Source organism: Pan paniscus, chromosome 17 (assembly GCF_029289425.2).
Source record: "Pan paniscus chromosome 17, NHGRI_mPanPan1-v2.0_pri, whole genome shotgun sequence".
In the NCBI taxonomy this organism is placed as follows: Eukaryota; Metazoa; Chordata; class Mammalia; order Primates; family Hominidae; genus Pan; species Pan paniscus.
The window spans coordinates 31498007-31520753 of NC_073266.2; the positions used below are offsets into that span (position 1 = coordinate 31498007).

The following is a 22747-nucleotide window of genomic DNA, read 5'->3' on the forward strand; positions in this document are numbered from 1 at the left end:
CTCTCTCTACCTAACTACATTTTACCAGCATTTCTGCAGCACTGTGGTCAATGTTTGTTGTTGTGGGAGTAAGACGCCTGAATTTTCCAACACTAGTGCCTCTTGGAAGGCAAGGAACAAGTCTCCATGTTCTAGATTCCCCAGGACTTACCGGTTGTTTCTAGTATTTCCCTACTTACTCCCCGCTGGGTTTTGACCCCTAGGATATCCTAGAGTGGGGGTGGGGAGGATCTGAAAGGTCATGTCTGACCTTTTGCCCTTCACCTCTTTTCCGATTCATGACAAAACAGAACTAACTTGATGTCATTTTACTGCCTCTCTACACTGACTTACAGCCAACTTTTTCCCTCATCTATACTTTAAAAACTTCTGTATCTATGTGCATGTTTTTATGTGACATCTAAAAAATGTTACCAGGGCCAGATATGGTGGCTAACACCTGTAATCCCAAAACTTTGGGAGGCTGAGGCAGGAGGATTGCTTGAGCCCAGGAGTTTGAGACCAGCCAGGGCAACATAGCAACACCCCATCTCTATTTTTGAAAAATATTTTATTTAGATAAATAAAAAATTAGGAATGCAATCAGAAGTGTAATTGCTGCAAACAATGTAATTTTCTGTTGTATTATACATTTTACTTCTTATTGGATTATCATTTATAGTGCTTTTTTAACATTTTTAGTTGTTACCTAAGGGTTTATGACATATCCTTGTCACAGTCCATCTAGAAATAATATTGAGCAGTTTCATATATAGAATAACAATCTTCAAAAAGTACATTTGAAATTCTTTCCTCCTGTCTTAGTCTGCTTGGGGTGCCAGAACAAAGTACCACAGACTGTGTGGCTTAAACAATGGAAATTTATTTTCTTGCCACTCTAGAGACTAGAAGTCCGAGATCAATGTGTTAGTAAGGTTCTTTATTCTGAGGCCTGTCTCTTTGACTTACAGATGCCTCGTTCTCCCTGTGTTCTCACATGGTCTTCCCTCTGTGCATGTCTGTGTCCTAATCTCTTCTTATAAAGACACAGTCAGATTGGATGAGGGCCACCCTAGTCACTCATCTTTACTTAATTACCTCTTTAAAAGCTCCATCTTCAAATACAGTCACATTCTGAGGTGCTGGGGGTTAGGACTTCAGCATATGAATTTTGGAGGGCGGTCCTCAGCCCATAACACCTCCTATCCTTTGCAAAGCTGAGATCTCTTTACTTGCTGTGGGAGAGCATCTACAGTTCATCAGAAGAGAGTTAGTAAATATTCGCTCATAGGTGCTATCAATAGGTATGACCGGGCCGAGTGCGGTGGCTCACACCTGTAATCCCGGCACTTTGGGAGGCCGAGGTGGGCAAATCACCTGAGGTCAGGAATTCAAGACCAGCCTGGCCAACATGGTGAAACCCTGTCTCTACTAAAAATACAAAAATTAGCTGGGCATGGTGGTGGATGCCTGTAATCCCAGCTATGCGGGAGGCTGAGGCAAAAGAAGCACTTGAACCCAGGAGGTGGAGTTTGCAGTAAGCCAAGACCGAGCCACTGCACTCCAGCCTGGACAACAGGAGCGAAACTCCATCTCAAAGAAAAAAAATAAAAGTATGACCAGCACCTCCAGTAAGGCTATTAGCTCCTAAAATGTCCTAAAATTGAGGCCCTCATTTAAGGATGCAGTGTGCTCAGACTTGTGGTCATGAAGGTGGCCATTTGTGCTTTCTGGAATTTGGGGAATAGTATAACATCTGAATCTTTTTTTTTTTTTTTTTTGAGATGGAGTTTCGCTCTTGTTGCCCAGGCTGGAGTGCAATGGTACAATCTTGGCTCACCGCAACCTCTGCCTCCCAGGTTTAAGCGATTTTCCTGCCTCAGCCTCCTGAGTTGCTGGGATTACAGGCATGCGCCACCACGCCTAGTTAATTTTTTTGTGTTTTTAGTAGAGACAGGGTTTCTCCATGTTGCTCAGGCTGGCCTCGAATTCCTGACCTCAGGTGATCCGCCCGCCTCGGCCTCCTAAAATGCCAGGATTACAGGTGTGAGCCACCATGCCCAGCCATCTGAATCCTTTAAAAGGTTATTTTTCAAAACTATTTTCTGTTTCTCCTGGTTAGCTCTTCTTTTAAACATAATGCTGCAATTTTATCCACTCCAAGAGCTTATACAAATGGACTGTGTTCCTTAAATACACAAAAACTCACCAAGATATTTGCTTTTAGGTCTTGTTCCATGTCAACAATGGTGCTGGCAGGATAACAGCTGCATATGAGCCCAAAACCGCCACTGCGCTCTGTGATGGAAAATGGCACACTCTTCAAGCTAACAAAAGCAAACACCGTATCACTCTGATTGTTGACGGGAACGCAGTTGGCGCTGAAAGTCCACACACCCAGTCTACCTCAGTGGACACCAACAATCCCATTTATGTTGGTGGCTATCCTGGTATGTACAGGTACCTGCTCTTCCACTCAAAAGGGGCACTGTCCCTGGAGGAAGTCTTGGTTCGGGTGGATGTAGAATAGGGATTGAGAAAGGTACATGGTTTGGGTGACAAATCCTTTACCATTTTAGAAAGGCTGTTTCAAATATCTAAGAATTCTTGGAAAACTTAAAATAATCTACACACACAAGTTAATCATTGGGTAAGACTGTGAGAACACTGGGTCTGATATAAAGGCAGCTGTATGACTTTACCGAAGTAAATTTCATGACTCTCAGACTTGGGAGTCATTTTAGGGCTAGGGAATCGTTTTAGGAAACAAACTTGTGACTCATCTCTCTGGTCAATTTTGGATTAGAATTATGTATTTTAGATGTTCCAAGGAATTGTTGCAAATAATAAACACCTGTTGTATGACTTTTTTTAAGTTATAACTATGCCTTAAAATTTTATATATTAAAAGTTTTTGGCCAGGTGCATTGGCTTACACCTATAATCCCGGCACTTTGGGAGGCCAAGGTGGGTGGATCACTTGAGGTCAGGAGTTTGAGACCAGCCTGGCCAACATGGTGAAACCCTGTCTCTACTAAAAATACAAAAATAAGCTGGACGTGGTGATGGGTGCCTGTAACCCCAGCTACTCGGGAGGCTGAGACAGGAGAATCACTTGAACCCGGGAGGCAGAGGTTGCAGTGAGCCGAGATCGTGCCACTGCACTCCAGCCTAGGTGGCAGAGCGAGACTCCATCTCAAAAAAAAAAAAAAGTTTTCTCTGAATTCTGCAAGTCACTGACACCACATATGTGGAAGATATTCTCCTAATTTTGATAGTGAAAAATTTTAAAAAATAAAAAAACCCACTTGAGATTATTTCTGTTGCTTTTGTGCTATGGATCGCATTTCAACAAAATTAAGCAAGATTTGTCTTCTCTTCTTTCCTGAACAGCTGGTGTGAAGCAAAAATGCCTGCGCAGCCAGATCTCGTTCCGCGGGTGTTTGAGGAAGCTAGCTCTGATTAAGAGCCCGCAGGTGCAGTCCTTTGACTTCAGCAGAGCGTTCGAACTGCACGGAGTTTTCCTTCATTCCTGTCCTGGGACCGAGTCCTGAACTTCAAGCAGAATCCTCAGTTGGAATCATTGCTGATATTTTGAGGAGAAGTGTATGTGTGAATTAAGAATCTCCTCAGTTCATATTTCATTTCCAACTCAGGTTAAGTGTTTCTGGGGAGAGATGTTGTGTTTACGTTACACTAAAACCACATGTGCAACAAATACCTCCATTAAATGGTCTAAAATGTAAATTGAATTCCCTGGCTCTCTTTTTAAACGTGTTTGTTAAAAAATCTTTATGCACATTGAATGTTCTGTTGATTACTTGATAGTATTTTATGTTTTTCATTTTGAGCTTTTTAAAAAAGTATCAATACAGATGATAGCAGATCAGAGTATGAAGCCTTTTATTTCTTCAAGAAAACTCTAAGCTCCAATTTCTACAACAGACAAGCAATGTTCATTGACTAATTCCAGATGAGCACACCAGCTGTTTGCCACATAACCTTTTAGGGAGGCTCCAGCAAGTCACAGGGGCAAAGGGAGCAAAGGAAGGAGCTGGACCGTCCTTGGAGGTGGCCTTGTGCTATCAGGACCTCACCTAACAGCGCATTTTGCAGGACAGAAAAAAAGAAAAGATGGCATCATTTCAAATTAGTGCTTCCTTTATTGTCAATTTTATTTTCACCACTTGGAATGAAACAGTTTGCCTTAATCAGCTACTTTTCTGGTATAGTATGTGTAATTTGAAAAGAGGGAACATTTTAAAACCATGTAAGTATATTCTTTTAATGGACCAAGCAGCTGTAGACCCAGATTTCTGAAGTCGCATTCAGTCCACATTCATTTTAGTTCTGCTCTGTGGCTGCAGCTCGGGTCACAGTGGCCGCTATCTGTATCCTTCAGAAAAATGATCCCATTTTCCAAAGGCTCACTTGAAGAGCAGTCTCCACCTGTCTTAGCCATGACCTGCTTTTCCAACATGGAGGAGGCCAGAGTTAGTGTCTGTGTCTCTGAGAGATTTTGATTGGATAAACAAGGAAGGCAGCTGTGCTTCTGGTCCCTGTCCCTGTTCATTGCCTTCTTGTTTTTGATCCCTTATGGGGATTCACACCTCTTGATGTGTATATTTGAAATTTATAATTCTTTCCCATTTAAATACCTGCATGAAGATGTTTCTTAGAGAAAGGCAGCCGCCAGTTGTGGACGTGCTGTTTCTGTAGCACCAGCCATGGGAGGAATACAGACTTTTCAAAGGCAGCTCCTGGGCAGCTGGGCTCAGAAGAGGCACCTGCCCGTCTCAGCGGCAGTGCACGTGCACCGAGAACCTCTTTGCTGTGCTGTGGGTGGTCTTTCGTTTCATGTTTCTGCGGAAACCAGCTACAGTGGGATATGAAGGCTCTGACATTCTAGATCCTGGCCCACCATGTTGGGTGAGGAAGTGACCAAAACCAGGACATAGAGCACAGACTGTGGAGTTGCCTTGAGCTTTGCACTCCAGCCCTGCCTCCACAGAGTTAAAATGGAGCATGGGCTTTTCATCAGTACAGCTGTTCACAAGGTCTCTCTGAAGGATCCCTCGGGGGAGAACCCACCAGCTCCCCCTTGGCCTTTCACAAGCACAGAGTAGAGTGACCTGGGTGTAGATCTGTCCCCATGACCTTGAGCCTGTGCTCCCAGGTCAGACACCAGCTATGGTTCTCACTTGGGGTTCTCACACTTATTCCTTAATTCCTCTCGCCAAGTCTGGACTCAGGTTCTTAGAGAGGGTTGCCAGATAAAACACAGAACCCAGGGAAATCTGAATTTCAGATAAACACCACAGACATGTTTTTAGTGTAAGCACATGCTAAATATTGCACAGCTCCTGTGTTTTTCATTGCTAAATCTGGCAACCCTACTTTGGAGCCCCAAGGGCATAAAAAGATTATGATACCCTTTCCCTCACTGCCAAGTGATTCCAAGTAAAAGCAAATCTATGTCTTAAAGCACATGCAACAAAATCTATTGACGATCATGTTTTTCTCATGACAACTTTACTGAGATACTGATTTCTTTCCAAAGTCTAATTTTGGTGCCAAAAGTCCTTGTTTAGTCTGTCAATTAATGTAGTACTTGTTTTTATTCTGGCAAAATATAGAAAATATAAAATTTACCATTTTAAGCCATCTTTAAGTGTACATTTCCATGAAATTCAATACATTTATACAGTATGCAACCACTACCATTCATCTCCAGAATTCTTTTCATCTTGTAAACCTAAAACCCTGTACCAATTAAACAGTAGGCCCCCATTCCTTCTTTCCCTCAGCCCCTGGCAACCACCATTCTTTCTGTCTCTACACATTTGACCACTCTGGGTACTTCATATAAGTGACTTACCATAATAGCTTCAAGGTTCATCTCTGTTTAGCATGTGTCAGAATTTCCTCCCTTTTAATTCTGAATAGCATCCCATTGTATGTATAGACATTATGCTCATCCATTAATCCCTTGATGGATACTTGGGTTGCTGCCATCTTTTGGCTATTGTGAATAGTGCCGCAATGAACATGGATGCACAAATGTCTGTTCAGAGTCCCTGCTTTCAACTCTCTGGGGCATATATCCAGAAGTGGAATTGCTGGATCATATGGTAAATCTATTTGTAATTTTTTTTTTTTTTGAGACAGAGTCTCACTCTGTCATCCAGGCTGGAGTGCAGTGCTGTGATCTTGGCTCATGGCAACCTCCACCTCCCAGGCTCAAGCAATTCTCCTGCTTCAGCCTCCCGAGTAGCTGGGACTACAGGCGGGTGCCACCACGCCTGCCTAATTTTTGTATTTTTAGTAGAGATGGGTTTCACCGTGTTGGCCAAGATGATCTCAAACTCCTGACCTCAAATGATCCACTAAGTGTTGGGATTACAGGCATGAGCCACGGTGCCTGGCCCCTATTTGTAATTTTCTGAGAAAGAACTATACTGTTTTCCATAGCCTGCAGCACTGTTTTCAAGCCTCAGTTTCTTCATCTGTAAAAAAGGTATCACAATATTTAGAAAATAGTATTAAAATTTTTTTCAGAGAGAGAGCACGTGGATAAGCCAACAGCATTGATCATAGTGAAATTTAATCCTCAGTCACACCTGCCTTCCAAGAACGTCCAACAACCAGATGGATTTATAGGCAAGCATTGGTAAACATCAGAAAAGAGAAGAAAACTGACCAACTCATTTAACACTGATGGAATAACTTCATATGAAACAAGACAAGTATAAAACAATTATAGACCAACTTTACTTATGGACTTAGATGTAAATATCTTTTATAAAATACTAATAAATTCAATTCAGTCCTTAGGGGAAATGATAACTAAGTACATTTGCAAACCCATAAATTCTTCTTTTATTCTCACGTAATTTTTTTATTATGGTCAAACATTTGGCATAAGATCTACCCTCTTAACATATGTTAAATGCACAATATATTATTGTTAACTATAGGCACCATGTTGTACAGACAGCAGATCCCTAGAGCTTACTCAGCTTGCATAACTGAAACTTCATTTTTTTATTTATTTATTTTGCGATGGTATTTCACTCTTGTTGCCCAGGCTGGAGTGCAATGGCATGATCTCGGTTCACTGCAACTTCCACCCCCCAGGTTCAAGTGATTATTTTGCCTCAGCCTCCTGAGCAGCTGGGATTATAGGCACACACCACTGAGACTCCGTCTCAAAGAAAAAAAAAAAAACCCCAGAAAATTAGTGATTCAGAGATAAGGAAGTTTCACTATTTTTCTTATAAGAACAATACTACTTGGTACCTGTGGCACTTCCTTCTTCCCCAGTGGCAGAAACTTTGTAACGGCTAAGTATATATTTTTAAATGTCACACAATGCCCTGGGTGTGTTACCCTCAGCTGTAATAAACTCCCTCTCCACACTACTACCTGCTTTTCCCGCTAGCTTGGAACTGTGGCTGAAGATAATTCTCCAGTACCTGCCTCCGTGATATTCTGCCCTGCGTCCTGCCCAGGACCCTTTTCACAGCTGCAAGCTATGTTACTTACTTGTTCCTAATGGGACAGTCAGTCTCTAGCACAGTTTCTGAATGTCTGAAGGAAGTCAACGGGAAGCATCGGGTCAATTTCCTGTCTCAGACTGCAAAACGGATCTGGACACATCTCCCATCACTTTGTGATACCCATTTTCTTTTTCTTCTTGAAATTGTACTGTATTGAAGGTATTTCTCTGTCAGGTTCATATTTCACATAGTTTTCAAAATTTCAGAAGTATCACATACATTCCAAGTGCTCGTGGCTCCCGTTTGTATCTAGTGGTGTGCAGGCACATCTTCGCCATCTGGTGCCCTTGGTAAGTCTTCCTGGTCAGCCCCCTGCAGTGCTGACTGCCCTGGAACTGTTCTGGTTCTCTTTTTTAATTTTATTTATTTATTTATTTATTCATTTATTTATTTATTTTGAGACGGAGTCTCGCTCTGTCGCCCAGGCTGGAGTGCAGTGGCGCGATCTCGGCTCACTGCAAGCTCCGCCTCCCGGGTTCACGCCATTCTCCTGCCTCAGCCTCCGGAGTAGCTGGGACTACAGGCGCCTTTTTTATTGATTGATTTATTTTTAGTAGAGACACGGTTTCACCATGTTAGCCAGGATAGTCTCGATCTCCTGACCTCGTGATCCGCCCGCCTCGGCCTCCCAAAGTGCTGGGATTACAGGTGTGAACCACCACACCCGGCCGGAACTGTTCTGGTTCTTAATGGCTCTAAGTTAATGCTGAATTTTCCCCTCAGATTGGATGTTCTCCTCAAAGAGCCTCTAGTTGTTTAATAGCTCCTTGAAGGTTGATATTCTGTTGGATATTTCTTAGGCATTTCTCCCTAACATAATAGTTAATATAATAAGGACATGGCAGAGGTTATTAGTACATAATTATTAAACTGAATACTAGTTTCTCATTTTTCTCTAAAGATACTTCAGCAGTGTCGTTCCATAAATTTCAAAAGATCTTTGCAAATGTAATTCTTCTAACAAGCCATCGAACAAGCATTTAAACAGAACAGAATCATGCTGTCTTCGGTAGCACATATATTATACTAAAAGTGGAGCGATCCAGAGGTTAGCATGGGCCCTGTGCAAGGATGACATGCACATTCGTGAAGCATTCCGTATTTTTAAAAGTCTAATAGAAAATTTAAAAAAGAATTTTAAAATGACAAAATCAGCCATTTTGCAACATATTCTGCAAAAAGATCTACAAGCTTAACAGTTTTCATAATATACAGTGAAGTTTTCAATTTAATATACCCTGAAATGTAAAAACTATCAGGATTTTTTTTCACAGGGTGACAATGGCAGCGCTCATGTTCCTTTCAAACCCCTTCAGTGTCTGACAATGGGAGCCATACCAGCTGTCTGAAGCAAGGGCTTGGAGGGGAACATAATGAAAATCACTGTTTTCTCTCTGAGTAACACATTTTTAAAATGATGTTGTCTTTTCACAGTATATGCTGAGCATAATGCTTAATTATAAAGTATTGAAACATGAACTCCAGTTTGAATGCTAAAGAACTGTGGTCTCTGTTCACATTGTTATAAAAGAGACAAGTTTATTTTAACGAGAACCGTTCTATGCAACAGGCATTTCATCCATGATTTAATTTTTAGCATGTGTTTGAAATGCAAATGTGATTTTCTGATATGAATAAAACCCAGTAAAATCTTTGCTAAAAATGGTACGATGCTGAATTGTGTCACTGAAGGTGGTCAGAAGAAAACAATTAGAGGAAGAACATCAGTCAAGGGAGGAGGTAGGAGGTTGTAAAGAATAGACACACAAGTACCAGAGGATGCATGTGCGGCTTTACCACCCAGACTAGAAGGTCGGCAGGATGTAGGTATGGATAGGGAGTTAGTGTGATTAATACTATGTGGCTTAAATGTAATTCTGCACCCTTGAGGTCTGATTAAATTGAACATGGAATTTAAGAAGTGTGAGTAAAAATGACAAAAGAATAAGTAGGAAATGATCAAGACCATTCACTAAGTCTTGCTAGGAAAAAATGTTCAAGCTTGGAAGAAGACTCAGTGGAAAGCTTTTGATTTAGGTAGGATTGGAAGCAAATTAAAGAAAATCTTTTTTAGTAAGCTAACATAAAAGGAAACACATTTCTCTTCTTTTATTAGGTGTTACATTGAAATTGAGTGAATTGGAGGGAAGGAATCCTAAAATGATAAAATCACCGGGCAAATCATTGAATTACTGCTGATTCTCACAGTACTTCCCAAAGTTAAGTGGAAAGGGGTGTGCGTGTGTGTGTGTGTATTTAAATTGATATAACCACAGAAGATGGGATATAACTTATAGTCTGAACATAACCTAGTTAATTTTTTACTAAAACAGACATCAACATTTTCCAGAGGCCGACAATAGATCCAGAGTCTGCAATACACAACATTCACAATGTCCAGGATACAATCCAAAATCTCTTGATATACAAACAACCAGGAAAATGGTACCAGTTCTCAAGGTGGAAAGACAATCAAACAAATACCAACCTCAAGAGAAAATTATCAGACAAAGACTTTAAAGCAGCTATTTTATCTATGCTCGTAAGGTCAGGGAAAGCACACTTCAATTGACTGATATGATAGAAGTGCTCAACAGAAAAAAGGAAAATTTAAAAAGGAAGCAAATAAAAAATATTGAAATGAAAAATACAATCTCTGCAGTCAAAAGTTAATCATTGGTTGGGCTCAATAGCAGAATAAAGATGATAAAAGGAAAATTAAGTTGAAGGTAGAACAATGAAAATTATCCAATCTACAAAGAGAGATAAAGGGTTTAAAGAAAACAAACCCAGAGTGTCAGGTACCTGTGTGTCACCATCTAAAGGTCTAACATAGTGTAAGTGGAGTCTCAGAAGGAGAGGAGAAAAAGATTAAAATAGAAAAAAAATTTCAGCAAGAATGCCCAGAAACTCCCCAATTTAGTGAAAGACATAAATTTACAGATTCAAGACACTTAGCAAACTCTGGGCAAAACAAACTCAAAGGAAACAATCCCTATTAACACATAAGAATCAAGTTTCTGAATCCCAAGATACCTAAAAAATTCTTGAAAGTAGCTATAGTGGAAAAAAAACAAAAAGCACACATTACATAGAGGGAAATCATGACTTAATGTCCATGATTTCTCCGAGAAACCATGAAGTCCAGAAGACAGCAGAACTACATCTTAAAAGTACTGAAAGAAAAGAGCTTCTCAACCTGTAATTTTATATCCATTACAAATATCTTACAGCAATAAAGGTGAAATAAAGACATTCTCACAAGAAAGACAACAAAAAGAAGTCATTACCAAGTCCTACCCTTGGGCCCATGGAAAGAACTCTCATAACTCAGCATGAGATGAACAACCCAATTACAAATGATCAAAAGATTTGAATAGATATTTTACAAGTATGAATGGCCAACAAACATAAGAAAACAGGCTCAGCACTATCAGTCCTTAGGGAAATGCAAATTAAAACCACAGGGAGATCTAACTACATACCTTCCAGGATAGCTAAAACTGTTGGAAGGATGTGGAGCAACTAGAATTCTTGTACATTGTTGAGGGGTGGGAATGTAAAATGCTACAACCACTTTGGGAAAAGTTTAGTAATTTCTTTAGAACTTAAATATACTTACCATATGTCCCAGGTAAGCTATTCTTGGCAAAGATTTATGGATAAATGTCAGGGCTTTATTTATACTAGCTAAATTCTGGAACTATCCCAGGTATCCATCAGTAGAAGAATAGATGAACTGTAGCATACACATGCAAGGGAATACTATGTAGCAATAAGAAGGAATAAACCATGATACATGCAACAATGTGAATGAATCTCAGAAATATGATGAATTTTAAAATGCCTTACACCAAAATACATACTTCATCATATTTGCATAAAATTTTTAGAAAATGCCAGGGGTTAAAATGGAGGGAGGAATAGGTTACAAAATTGCATGAGGAAACTTGTTGGGCAATGGAACTGTTTACTATCTCGATTATGATGACCTCAGGGGTGTAAACATATATCAAAACCAATCATTTTGAACACTGCTGTTCAATACTACTTAATTATACCTCAGTAAGTTGTAAAAACTAATCAATTAAAAATGCAGCTTCCCCAAATCCTCTTTACTCAATAGCTATTGACTAAAATCCTCTCTCTTTAGTCAATACCTAACATTGTGCTGAATAGTGAAAGTTTGAAAGCTTTTCCTCTAAGATCTAAGATCTAAGAAGCGAGACAAGGGGGCTGGGCACAGTGGCTCACTCCTGTAATCCCAGCACTTTGGGAGGCTGAGGTGGGTGGATCACCTGAGGTCAAGAGTTCGAGACCAGCCTGGCCAACATGGTGAAACCCCGTCTCTACTAAAAATAAAAAAATTAGCTGGACGTGGTGATGAGCACCTATAATCCCAGCTGCTCAGAAGGTTGAGGCTGGAGAGTCGCTTGAACCCAGGAGGCAAGGTTGTAGTGAACCAAGATTGTGCCATTGCACTGCAGCCTGGGCGACAGGGCAAGACTCCATCTCAAAAAGAAAAAAAAAAAAAAAGGCAAGACAAGAATGCTGCTTTTGCCACTTCTATTTAATATAGTCTTAGAAGTCCTAGCTAGAGAATTTAGGAAAGAAAATAAATAAATGAAAGGCATCCAAATTGGAAAAGAAAAAGTAAAATTCTCTCTGTTAGCAAACAATATTATCGTATATGTTAGAAAGCTCTAAATATTCTATAAAACAAACTCTTACAATTAATCAATAATTTCAGCAAAGTTGGAAGATACAAAATTAACCCACAAAAATCAGGTGCATTTCTACATACGAACAATGAACAATCCCAAAAGAAATAGAGAAAACAATTTCATTTACAATAGCATTAGAAAGAATAAAATACTTAGGAATCAACTTAGCCAAGGAGCTGAAAGACTTATACGCTAACAACCTTGAAGCATTACTGAGAGAAATTAAAACTAAGGACAGCAATAAACGGAAAGATATCCTTGTTAATAAATAAGACTTAATACTGTTGAGATGTCAGTATCACCCAAAGCAATCTACAGATTCCAGCAATGTTTTTAGCAGAAACAGAAAAAAATTCTAAAATTCATACCGAATCTCAAGGATCCTGAATAGCCAAAACAATCTTGCAAATGAAGAACAACACTGAAAGTCACACACTTTCAAGTTTATAGAGATAGAAAGTAGAATAGTGGCTGCCAGGGTCGGGGGATTGGGGAGAATGGGGAAGGTGGAAAGTTCCGGTGATGGTTGCCCAACAATGTGAATGTACTTAATGCTACAGAACCACACTTAAGCGTGGTTAAAATAGTGAATTTCGTTACATATGTTTAATCACCATAATTATGAAAAAATAAATAGATGACAGCAACATGATTTTTCTTGGCAAAGCTCACCCACACTGAATAAATCCCCAAAACAGGCTGATGTTTGAAAGATCTGTGTTCAGGCTGGGCACGGTGGCTCACACCTGTAATCACTTTGGGAGGCCGAGGCGGCGGATCACCTGAGGTCAGGAGTTCAAGACCACCCTGGCCAACGTGGTAAAACCCCATCTCTACTAAAAATGCAAAAATTAGTTGGGCATGGTGGCGGGCACCAGTAATCCCAGCTACTCGGGAGGCTGAGGTAGGAGAATTGCTTGAGCCCAGGAGACGGAGGTTGCGGTGAGCTGAGATCGCGCCACCACACTCCAGCCTGGGCAGCAGAGTGAGACTCCATCTCAAAAAAAAAAAAAAAAAAAAAAAAAGATCTGTGTTCTGAAGTGGAATTTTAGAAACATGTAGGTAGACATACAGAGCCATATTGCCAACATGTACTCATAGGAGAAATATTAAAGTGAGTTTTTGTAACATAGCAGAAATTCTGTGATGCCCTATCCTACAAATTCGAGGACAGATTATCTTAAAACAAAGTCCTGTTTGTGATCACTCCTAAGATAGTGTCTTGTATTTCTTTGTAGGTGAGTTTGCTCTCAAACTTCGCCCTCCCAGCACCTGTCATTGCCATTCCTATCAACTGCTCTGGGCCTGAGAATGAAAATTTATTCATTCATGAAAATTATTCTAACTTAGGTATTTTGGAGCTAGTGTGCTTTTCCGCTGCTAATACAATGTTATACCAAGTCCTACTTCATTAAACATTGTAAGATTTAAGGAAAAGATGAGACAAATTCCGTGAGCCACTAAGTTAGACACAGGGGATACCCATGCTTTGGTCTTAGGAAACAGCCCCAGGTGTTGACATTTGTTAGAAAAAATGCAGGGTGGTAGATTACAATCAAAGGGGAAAATACTCATTGGTGCACAGCCACTGAGACTTTAAGAGAAATGTAAAATGTTCAACTTCCCCACTTCTTTAGGGCCTTATTGAAGCTATTCAGAAAGAGAGAAGAGATGGAAAGAGAGAAGAGGAGGGTGAGATTTGTAGATTTCCAGAGATGAAGAGATGACAGACATCGAGGAATGTGAAACACTATCTCCTCAGGCTGACTCTACTTTTATTAGGCTGTTCTTGCATTGCTATAAAGGAATACTTGAGCCTGGGTAATTTATAAAGAAAAGAAGTTGAATTGGCACGCGTTTCTGCAAGCTGTACAAGCATGGCACCAACAACTGCTTGGCTTCTGGTGACGGCCTCAAGAAGCTTACAATGGTGGTGGAAGGTGAAGTTGCGGCGGTTGGCGGGGCAGGCACATCACGTGGAGAGAATGGGAGAAAGAGAGATAGAGAAGGGGGATGTCCAACTCTTTCAAACAACCAGATCTCAACCAAGAATGAACTGAGCGAGAACTCATCACCAAGGGGGGGGTGAGAAACCATTCATGAGGGATCCACCCCCATGATCCCATCACCTCCCACCAGGCCCCACCTCCAACACTGGGAATCGCATTTCAGCTTGAGATTTGGAAAGGACAAACATCCAAAACACATGATCAGTCATCATTCCTATACTATAGCGATGATAAATATTGCATCTTATTCAGCAATTCCAATTGGAAATATTTAGTACCACTACCCACAAAAGTTTCTTTGTACTTATTTACAAGTCCTGATGTTTTTGTTAGAAAAACATTGCCACCTATTTTTACCCAGCCAGGTCTCAGCCTAACTGCCACTGGGTCCAGTTTCTCTCATCTTCTGAGCAGTTGGCCTAAAGTGACCCTATGTTTTCCTTTTCTCTTTCTCCTCTTCCTCTTCCACACCAGTGCAAACAAACCTCCAGCCCTCGCTTGACGGTCCTACATTGTTTCAACCAGGCAAGCATGGCACATTTCATACCTAAAGATTCCAATCCACAAATGGATTTTCTTGTCATTGCTGCATGACAGCCAATAAAAAATCCAGGTAAAACATTAGAGATAGATGATAAAAGGACTGATTGCATATGAAATTCCTTTAAGCACCTTTAAGAAGAAATCATGTTTAAAAGGGAGATGAGCAAAGGAGAGCATTTTTATCTTTCCATTTGGGTCATGCAGAGCTGTAACCAAACCACAAGCTGGAAATGTGGGGCCCAGATCAGTGTACTGAAAAGCAATAATAATGAAAATAATTCTTTACGTTTCTGGAGTTTCAGGGGTATAGAAAGAGTTCTAGAATTTTCACAAGTGCTCTTACATAGACCATCTCATTTTGCCATGATGATCCTGTGCAGCCGGCAGAGCAGGTGTGGGTATAGAGCACCAGCCCCTGTATCAGGTGCTAAGGATCCGATCCTAAGCTGAACAGGCATTTGCCCACCCTCACAGGGAGTGGAGTAAGTGAGATATAGATTAAGTTTTAAAAATATATCAAAACTATATGTGGGGGACCAAACACAGCAGACATCTGGTACACATGGCTGCAGGGGTAACAGCTGCCAGGAGCCAAAGAAGACCTCAGCCCGAGCTGGGGTGCCTGGCTGTGGAAGTGGTGGTTCTTGGGGTGGGCAGAGTAGACCTGCTGCTAAGGGGTGGGGTCGTGTAGCCGGAAGAGAGAATGGTGGGGGCGGGGCCAGACTGGCAGTGGGCGTGACTGTTGGTGAGGTGGGTGGGGTCAGCCTGCGGTGGAGGGGAAGGGTCCTAGAGCCGTGGGGAGGGGCAGCCCGTGGCCTGGAGCAGTGGTTGGTGACCTTTGGAGTGGCGGTTGGGCTGTTGGGCGGTTGGGCGGTTGCATGGGGCCGCCTGGGACTTGGGGACGGGGTCAGTCATATAAAGGCTGTGCCCAGCGCTTTTGGAAGCAGTAAGTCCAGCCCTAGGCTAAGGTGAGAGCGTCTGTTGGGACACTGTGGCTGGACCCACGTGGCAGGTGCGAGGCAGGGTCACTGCGGATGGGAGAGAAGGCGTAGAGGCCTCAGGCCTTGTGGGGTGTCACCTAGAGATGCCCCAGGAGGGCTGGGGGGCCGGGGTGTTTCCAGTGAAGCCAGTTGGCATCCTGGCCGCTCTCTCCGAGTGGAAGGCAGAGGGAAATAATTGTATTCACGCAGGGTCGATCGGGCGGAGGCCGTCAAGCTAGCTGGAAGGGGCTGTGCTGTCAACGAGCGAGCGCAGGTGGCCTGGTGTAGACCCCGGGAGGCTGGGCGGGGACGCTGGGCGGGGACCTGGTTGAGGACCTGGGCGGGGACACTGGGTGGAAACCCTGGGTGGGCACTCTGGGCGGGGACTCTTCAGGGCTCTCCCTCTGGGTAGTCTGGCCCTGACTTCTGAGTCACGGGAATGCGGGCGGGAGGTCACGGGCGGTGGGAGGAAGCCCAGGTCCCAGGTTTGTGATCTTCAGATGAGGGCAGCTCTGAGAACGGTGGGGGCCCGGCTGTGGCCCCGGGTTGGGAGACGCCCCAGCCGTTCAGTGTGGAGTTGGGGACGAGCGGGCTCTCTTCTTGGATTTCAGGATGTCAGGCACCTCTTTCATTTTCTTGCTTCAGAGAGTATGCCTAGACCCAACAGATGGAAATTCCTGGAAGGCCGATTTCCTGGAAGGCCGATTTAGACTTCATGGGTGCATAGGTGTATGCAGACAGCTGCAATACAGTCTTCTGCTGCTAATCTCTCAGCAATTATAAATGGTTTTTAGTTTTAGCAACCTGAAAAGCAAGTATATGTGAAGCTCCCGAAAACTTTAATGTTTACGTGTGAAATACTGAAAATCCGCTTCTGCCTTTCAACTCAAAATTCTTTCACAAAGAATTCTTTGTTTTGAATTTGTTTGATAAGTAAATATCGCTTAAGTACCAGTTTCATTTATGGTTTCATTAGTGCTTTTCCCTAAATAACACTATGATTTTAACACTTTGCCATCTACGTAAATTTACTTGCCTAATGCAGCTACCAAATACATTTACATATACACATATATATGTGTATATGTATATTAAAAGTCATTAAAAAGCAGAATGACTAAAAAAAAAGTTAGAAATTGTAAATACATACAGATTATATAGCGTTGGATTACAGCTGACAAACCTTAAAACATCACACATTGTAAAGAGGTCCTTCTGGGCATGACAAGTACACAGCTCTTGCCACATGACACCGGCCACCTTGCAGTCCTGGTACAACCACACCCAAGCTTCCTCTCCTCTGATCAGCGAGGCAGATTCATTGATATGTTGGGGCTTCAGGGACATGTCAGACTGTTATACACTTTCCCAAAGCTTCCTCCCGTTTGTTCTGCTTATCTTGTCTTGACCAGTAACAGTTTGCCAACTGACACCAGACCACAGACTACAGTTTGAATAGCACTGTCATAGACTCAAGATTGGCAACTGTCCAGAATGTAAACCTATGCCAAGCACCAAATGCTTGCCTGGCAGTAGATGAAGGGATATGCCCATTCTTGCTCTGGTCTGGCTTATCCCAGCTGATTGCTTGAGTCTTCTTTAAAAGCTCCACCTCATCACACAGATGTGGAAGCTGAGGCTCAGAGGCCTGGAGTGACCTGCTGGTGGGGATGCAGCTGGATCCAGAGGAAGAGTTAGATCCAGGTCCTCTGAACCCCAGCCAAGAGCCCAAATGCACAGCCACCCAGCCCAGCCCATGCCTCTCTGAGGTTGATTTGGGGCTGTCCTTGTGTGTTTCAGTCAAAGAGGGCTACAGAGTCTAGTCAGAGGCTAACATTGCACTCGAGTTTTGTACCTCTCAGAAAATGGCGTCCTTCTGGGGATCAGCCTTGCCAAAGTGGATGCCATTGCACTATAGCTGGTAAACAGCAAGGTACGTGCTTAATATTCAAAACGTTTTTCTTCCCGGGGTCAGTAGCAGAGTAGTTGGGAAACGTTGAACATACCTAGCACCACCTCCAATTATCGGCTCTAATGGAGTGGAAAAAGGTATAATCAATATTAATGAGCTGATAACAAAACACCTTTTAATTACTTTGACAGTACCAATGCAGCATTCTTCCCCTGCTATTGTCTTGGCAGCTCAGACCCTGACTGGGTCACACTTCCAAGTTTCTCTCTTAGGTAGAACGGGCTGTCCAGGGTTAATGTCGATGAACTCTTTCAATAATTCAATCGGATGTCAGCAAAGGCAGAAAGTGGGACATAGAGAACTAGATGTATGTGACCTCGCCATGGGACTCCAGGCTCCTGGGTGGAAAGAAGTATGTTTCTTTTTACTTGTTTAATACAGTGCCTGGCAAGATGGTCATTAAATCTATGAGGTCTCTTGACACCAGAGATTTTCTTTTTTTCTAAAACAGAAATTGTATTTCCCCTTTTGAGTGTGACAGACTGATCTGTAAGACCTGCCCTTCATCTAATAGCATCTGGGGTTTTTATTGTTATAGTTGCTTACAAGACCTCTTGAGAAAAATCCTTTGCAAATGAAAATCCCCTTCTTTCACCCTTACCTTTTCAAGAAACACAGGGGAGAATGATCTGCCTTGAGATGTGGCAGCCTAATCATGGGGGCTCTGCACTCAGACAGAGCTAAGTCTCTTTTCTTAGTTATTTTTCTTTATTTTTAAAGTTTATAAACTTTTCTTCAGGAAATATATACAAAATAATAACAGAAAGGAAATCAATCTATATGGCGGTTACCTTTCTGGAAACAGTAAGAACATGAACAGAACATGATAGCACCAGACATAAGACATTCATGAAGGAGATAATATATCTAGTTCAGTGATTCTCAACCAAGGGATGTTTTGTACCATCCCAGGGGACATTTGTTTGGAAACATTTTTGATTGTCACAATGGATGTGTGTGTGTGTGAGATACTACTGGCTTCTAGTGGGTGGTGGCCAGAGATATTGCTAAATATCCCACCATGCACAGAACAGTCCCAACCACAAAGAATTGTCCAAAATGTCCATCGTGTCAAGTTGAGAAACCATGATTTATTTGTGTCTTTAAGTTCTCTTCTAAGGTAAAATTGCTGTGGGTTTCTGTATATAGTCAGTCCCTGATGTTTTACCCATTGGGGTTTAGCTGTTCTATATATAAATATTGACTAAAATCAATAAAATCAATAAAATTTTCTGATTTCCTATTTAAAGTATACTGTACAATTTTAAAAAGTAGGCTGGATGCAGTGGCTCATGCCTGTAATCCCAGCACTTTGGGAGGCCGAGGAGGGCGGATCATGAGGTCGGGAGATCGAGACCATCCTGGCTAACACGGTGAAACCCTGTCTCTACTAAAAATACAAAAAATCAGCCAGGTATGGTGGCGGGTGCCTGTAGTCCCAGCTACTTGGGAGGCTGAGGCAGGAGAATGGTGTGAACCCAGGAGGCGGAGCTTGCAGTGAGCTGAGATGGTACCACTGTACTCCAGCCTGGGCGACACAGCAAGACTCCGTCTCAAAAGAAAAAAGAAAAAAAAAGTAAAAGAATTCCCAAGTTGAACGGGCAAGATTTCTCCCACCTTAACCGTGTTTAGAGAAGCCAGTTAAGTCCTGCAATCTTCAGGGCAACCCTTTGCTAAAGCAAGACTGCTTAGAGCAACAAAAATATTTTTTAAGGCATCAGTACGTCTGAGAAGTGAGTACAGTCTGAACATACACGGAACGTTCTTGTCGTTAAGTCTTTAGGGTAGTGGCCTAGCTTTCATGCTGGACTTGATGTTAGTCTTACGTATTTCATCCTCACGTCAGCCCCTCAGACACAGCAGAAACTCCCACCAACTTCAGGTCTCCTGAAAAGCTTTTCCAGTAATGCCAAAGTCTGAGGCTCTGTCTCTTTCAAAAATTATTTTACTTTATCCACAAACCAATGTGGACATCCTTCCTGGAAGCTTGTTTTCAGTACACTGAGGTCACATTCACTTGTTGAGTTGGGTGTCCATCTCCTCTGCATGTGGATTTTACTGACTTCTTATAATTGTCCTTGGTAGAAATCAGTGATAGTTTATTCAGAACTGGGGATGAGCTCAGCATAGCTGACACAGGCTGAAAATAATTCCTATAGTTAAGGGAGCTGAGGAATTTCCCCAGTCCATGCTCGGAGAGTTAGTTTGCTGAATTGGTGGTTTTCTGAAAGCCTCTGCTCTTCTGGCACGTCTGTCATCATAAGACAATATTTCTGCCTGTGGTACATATACCTCTGTGGGATCCTTAGGTGAGAGAGGAGTGGCATATGATGGAGGGTTCTGAGAGCATCAGTATGTCTGCCTCTGCTGATTGGCTTTTACCATTTTTATTTTGAGGAGGTGTTAATCACTGAAGGGAGGTAGAATGTTTTTCCCCACCAGAGGAGGCAGCGACCACGTCTCCTCTATGGAGGCATTCAAGAGCCGTCCAGCTGAAGCAGCATCACTGTCTGAGGTAAATACCTGGGGTTCACCATCTTGCACCAAGAAGATTAAAGACATGGACACATGTGAGTGGGTTAAGGAGCGGAAATTTTAATAGGCTGAAGAAAGGAGAGAGGAGAGCAGCTTTCTCTCTCTTTCTAGAGAGAGGCGTCCAAAAGGGAAAAAGCCGGCCTGAGGTGGACCACAGCAGACTTGATAGGCAGGCTTGAGGAGGCGGCGTCTGATTTACACAGGGCCCACAGATTGGTCTGATCAGGTGTGACATTTACATAGTGCTTGGGGAAGGCTGGTCGTCCCACCCTAATCTTATTATACAAATGGGCTTTCTACTTGGCCAGTACCATCTTGTCTGCTCCTTACTATACACGCGGGTGGCAAAGACAGGAGAAGATGGAGCCACCATTTTGAACGTGTCTATTCCCAGGTAACCTTTCTCTATTGGCACAACCACCAGCATTAGCCTATGCAAGCTTCCAGCTTGCTTGTCTATGCCTGCAGCTTGATTTTACAGGTTGCTCTTTGTTAGAAAAGAAAATGATTTGGGGCATTCCTTTTAATGCTTTTCATTAAAAGGAAAACCTTACCAAGGACTTCCTTATTCTATCTGCCTAAATAATTTATTTTTAACTCCTCTATCACAGCTTGGAAGGCACAATCCACATAGGTCTGCATGGTCCACCGAGCTGCATACCCACGGGGCCAGCGGGAGGTGGGCAGCTGCTGGGCTCTCTTCTGAAGCAGGTGAGTATGGAGTCCCGTGTTTGTTTGCAAAGAAACAGACTGCAGACATTGCTGCAGTCATGGTCTCGGCAACGTCATCCCTGATCTAGTGGAAGGCCAAGGTCTCTTTCTAGCAACTACATAAGTAGAGATGGAGGAGAACACAAAACAGGAAGACAATTTTTCCTTTTTCTCTCATTTTGGGCCTCTTTTAATTACGAATGCTGACCTTTGTCAGGGAATCATTTTTCAGAAACCTTTCCTTCGTGGGAAGGAAAGTTGTGCACGTGGTTTAATCCAACCTGATTTCTTGACCCAAGTTACTGGGCGAGTTTTCTACAGAGCCTGCATTGAATGCTGAGCCACACGGGAAGGAGAAGATTGTGCTTTCGCTCTACTTATTGTAATGGGAGCATTATTTTCTGATGGTTGTAAGACATTTGTCAAGCGATACTACCTACCCAATTAGGAGACTATCTGAAGAATCATAGCAATATTCAAAAGCTCCTCTCTAGTCTCCAAATGTAATGTAAACTTTTTTTTTCTTTTCTTTTCTTACAGACAGGATCTCACTCTGTTGCCGAGGCTGGATCACAGCTCCCTGCAACCTTGAACTCTCCCTCAAGCAATTCTCCCCACTCTGCCTTCCAAAGCACTAGCATTGTAGGCCTAAGCCACCACTCCCATCCACTGTAGTGTAAACTGTCTCCTTCAATGTTTCCAATAGTTGCGGAGCAGATCAGATAAGGGTTCTTCCTGTCTGTTGCTTCAAGTTTCATTCTCTCTTTAAACGATATAAGGTTGGCTTCCATGGTTCCTTCTTAAAGAATGTTGAAGGTGTGTCTTCAGATTCATTTAGTGTTCGTGGAACCCCAGGGAAAGCTGATGTAAAAACCTCTTTTTTCTCCCAAATGTCTCAAAAAGTTGTATTTTCTGGGTCCAAGGGATCTGCAAGCCTCCTAAAGGCATTTCCATTGTCACTACCATCAGGTGTGAACTGTAATCTGGCACGTATAGTTCCAAGAACTGTCATAATAGATGCTGAAGAAACATTGGGAAGTTAACTCGCTGTTACCAACTGTGAAGCCATTAGCTAGAGGAATCTTGGGCGGTCTGAAATCTGAGATACTGTGGAAAGAACAGAAAGATCCTGTATCTTTCCTATAATTGTTCTACTGAAAGTTGTCATTTTACACAGGAGACATTCTGTTTTATTTATTTTCTTTTGAGCCAGGGTCTCACTCTGTCGCCCAGGCTGGAGTGAGGTGTTGTTACCACAGGTCACTGGTGCCTCCACTGCCTGAGGACTGCTCAAGCAATCCTCCTACCTCAGTCCCCTGAGGAGCCGGGGCCACAGGCCTGCACCACCATGCCTGGCTAATTATTTTTATTTGTAGAGACAAAGTCTATCTTGCCTAGGCTGATCTCGAACTCCTAGTTTCAAGGAATCCTCCCGCCGTGGCTTCTCAAAGTGCTTGGGATTACAGATGTAAGCTACCATGCCCGGCCTCACAGGAGACATTTTTGATGTCCCTCTTGACAGTCTACAAAAGTCTACAAATCTTTTTTTTTTTTTTTTTTTGAGACAGGGTCTTGCTCTGTCACCCAGTCTGGAATGCAGTGGTGCCATCATAGCTCACTACAGCCTGAGCTGTACTGAGCTCGAGGGATCTTCCCATCTCAGCCTCCTAAGTAGCTGGGACTACAGGTACTTGCCACCAGGCCCAGATAATTTATTTAAAAACTTTTTTTGTAG

At 42.4% G+C, this 22747-nt stretch overlaps 1 protein-coding gene and 1 non-coding gene across 3 annotated transcripts in view; both read left to right on the plus strand.

Annotated features, from left to right (window-relative positions):
• Positions 1-3870, plus strand: part of LAMA1 (laminin subunit alpha 1) — a 175434-nt gene extending 171564 nt beyond the window's left edge. For both annotated transcript variants that reach the window (XM_008971191.4, XM_003817911.6), the window contains exons 62-63: positions 2207-2429; positions 3373-3870. In XM_008971191.4, coding sequence (XP_008969439.3) covers positions 2207-2429; positions 3373-3533 — 384 coding nt within the window. In that variant the 3' untranslated portion in view covers positions 3534-3870. The remainder of the gene's footprint in view (positions 1-2206; positions 2430-3372) is intronic.
• Positions 3871-8539: 4669 nt separating this feature from the next.
• LOC112437867 (U6 spliceosomal RNA) lies at positions 8540-8644 on the plus strand. The gene has a single exon (XR_003026367.1). It is a non-coding gene; the product is annotated as a U6 spliceosomal RNA (small nuclear RNA).
• The last annotated feature ends 14103 nt before the right edge of the window (positions 8645-22747 follow it).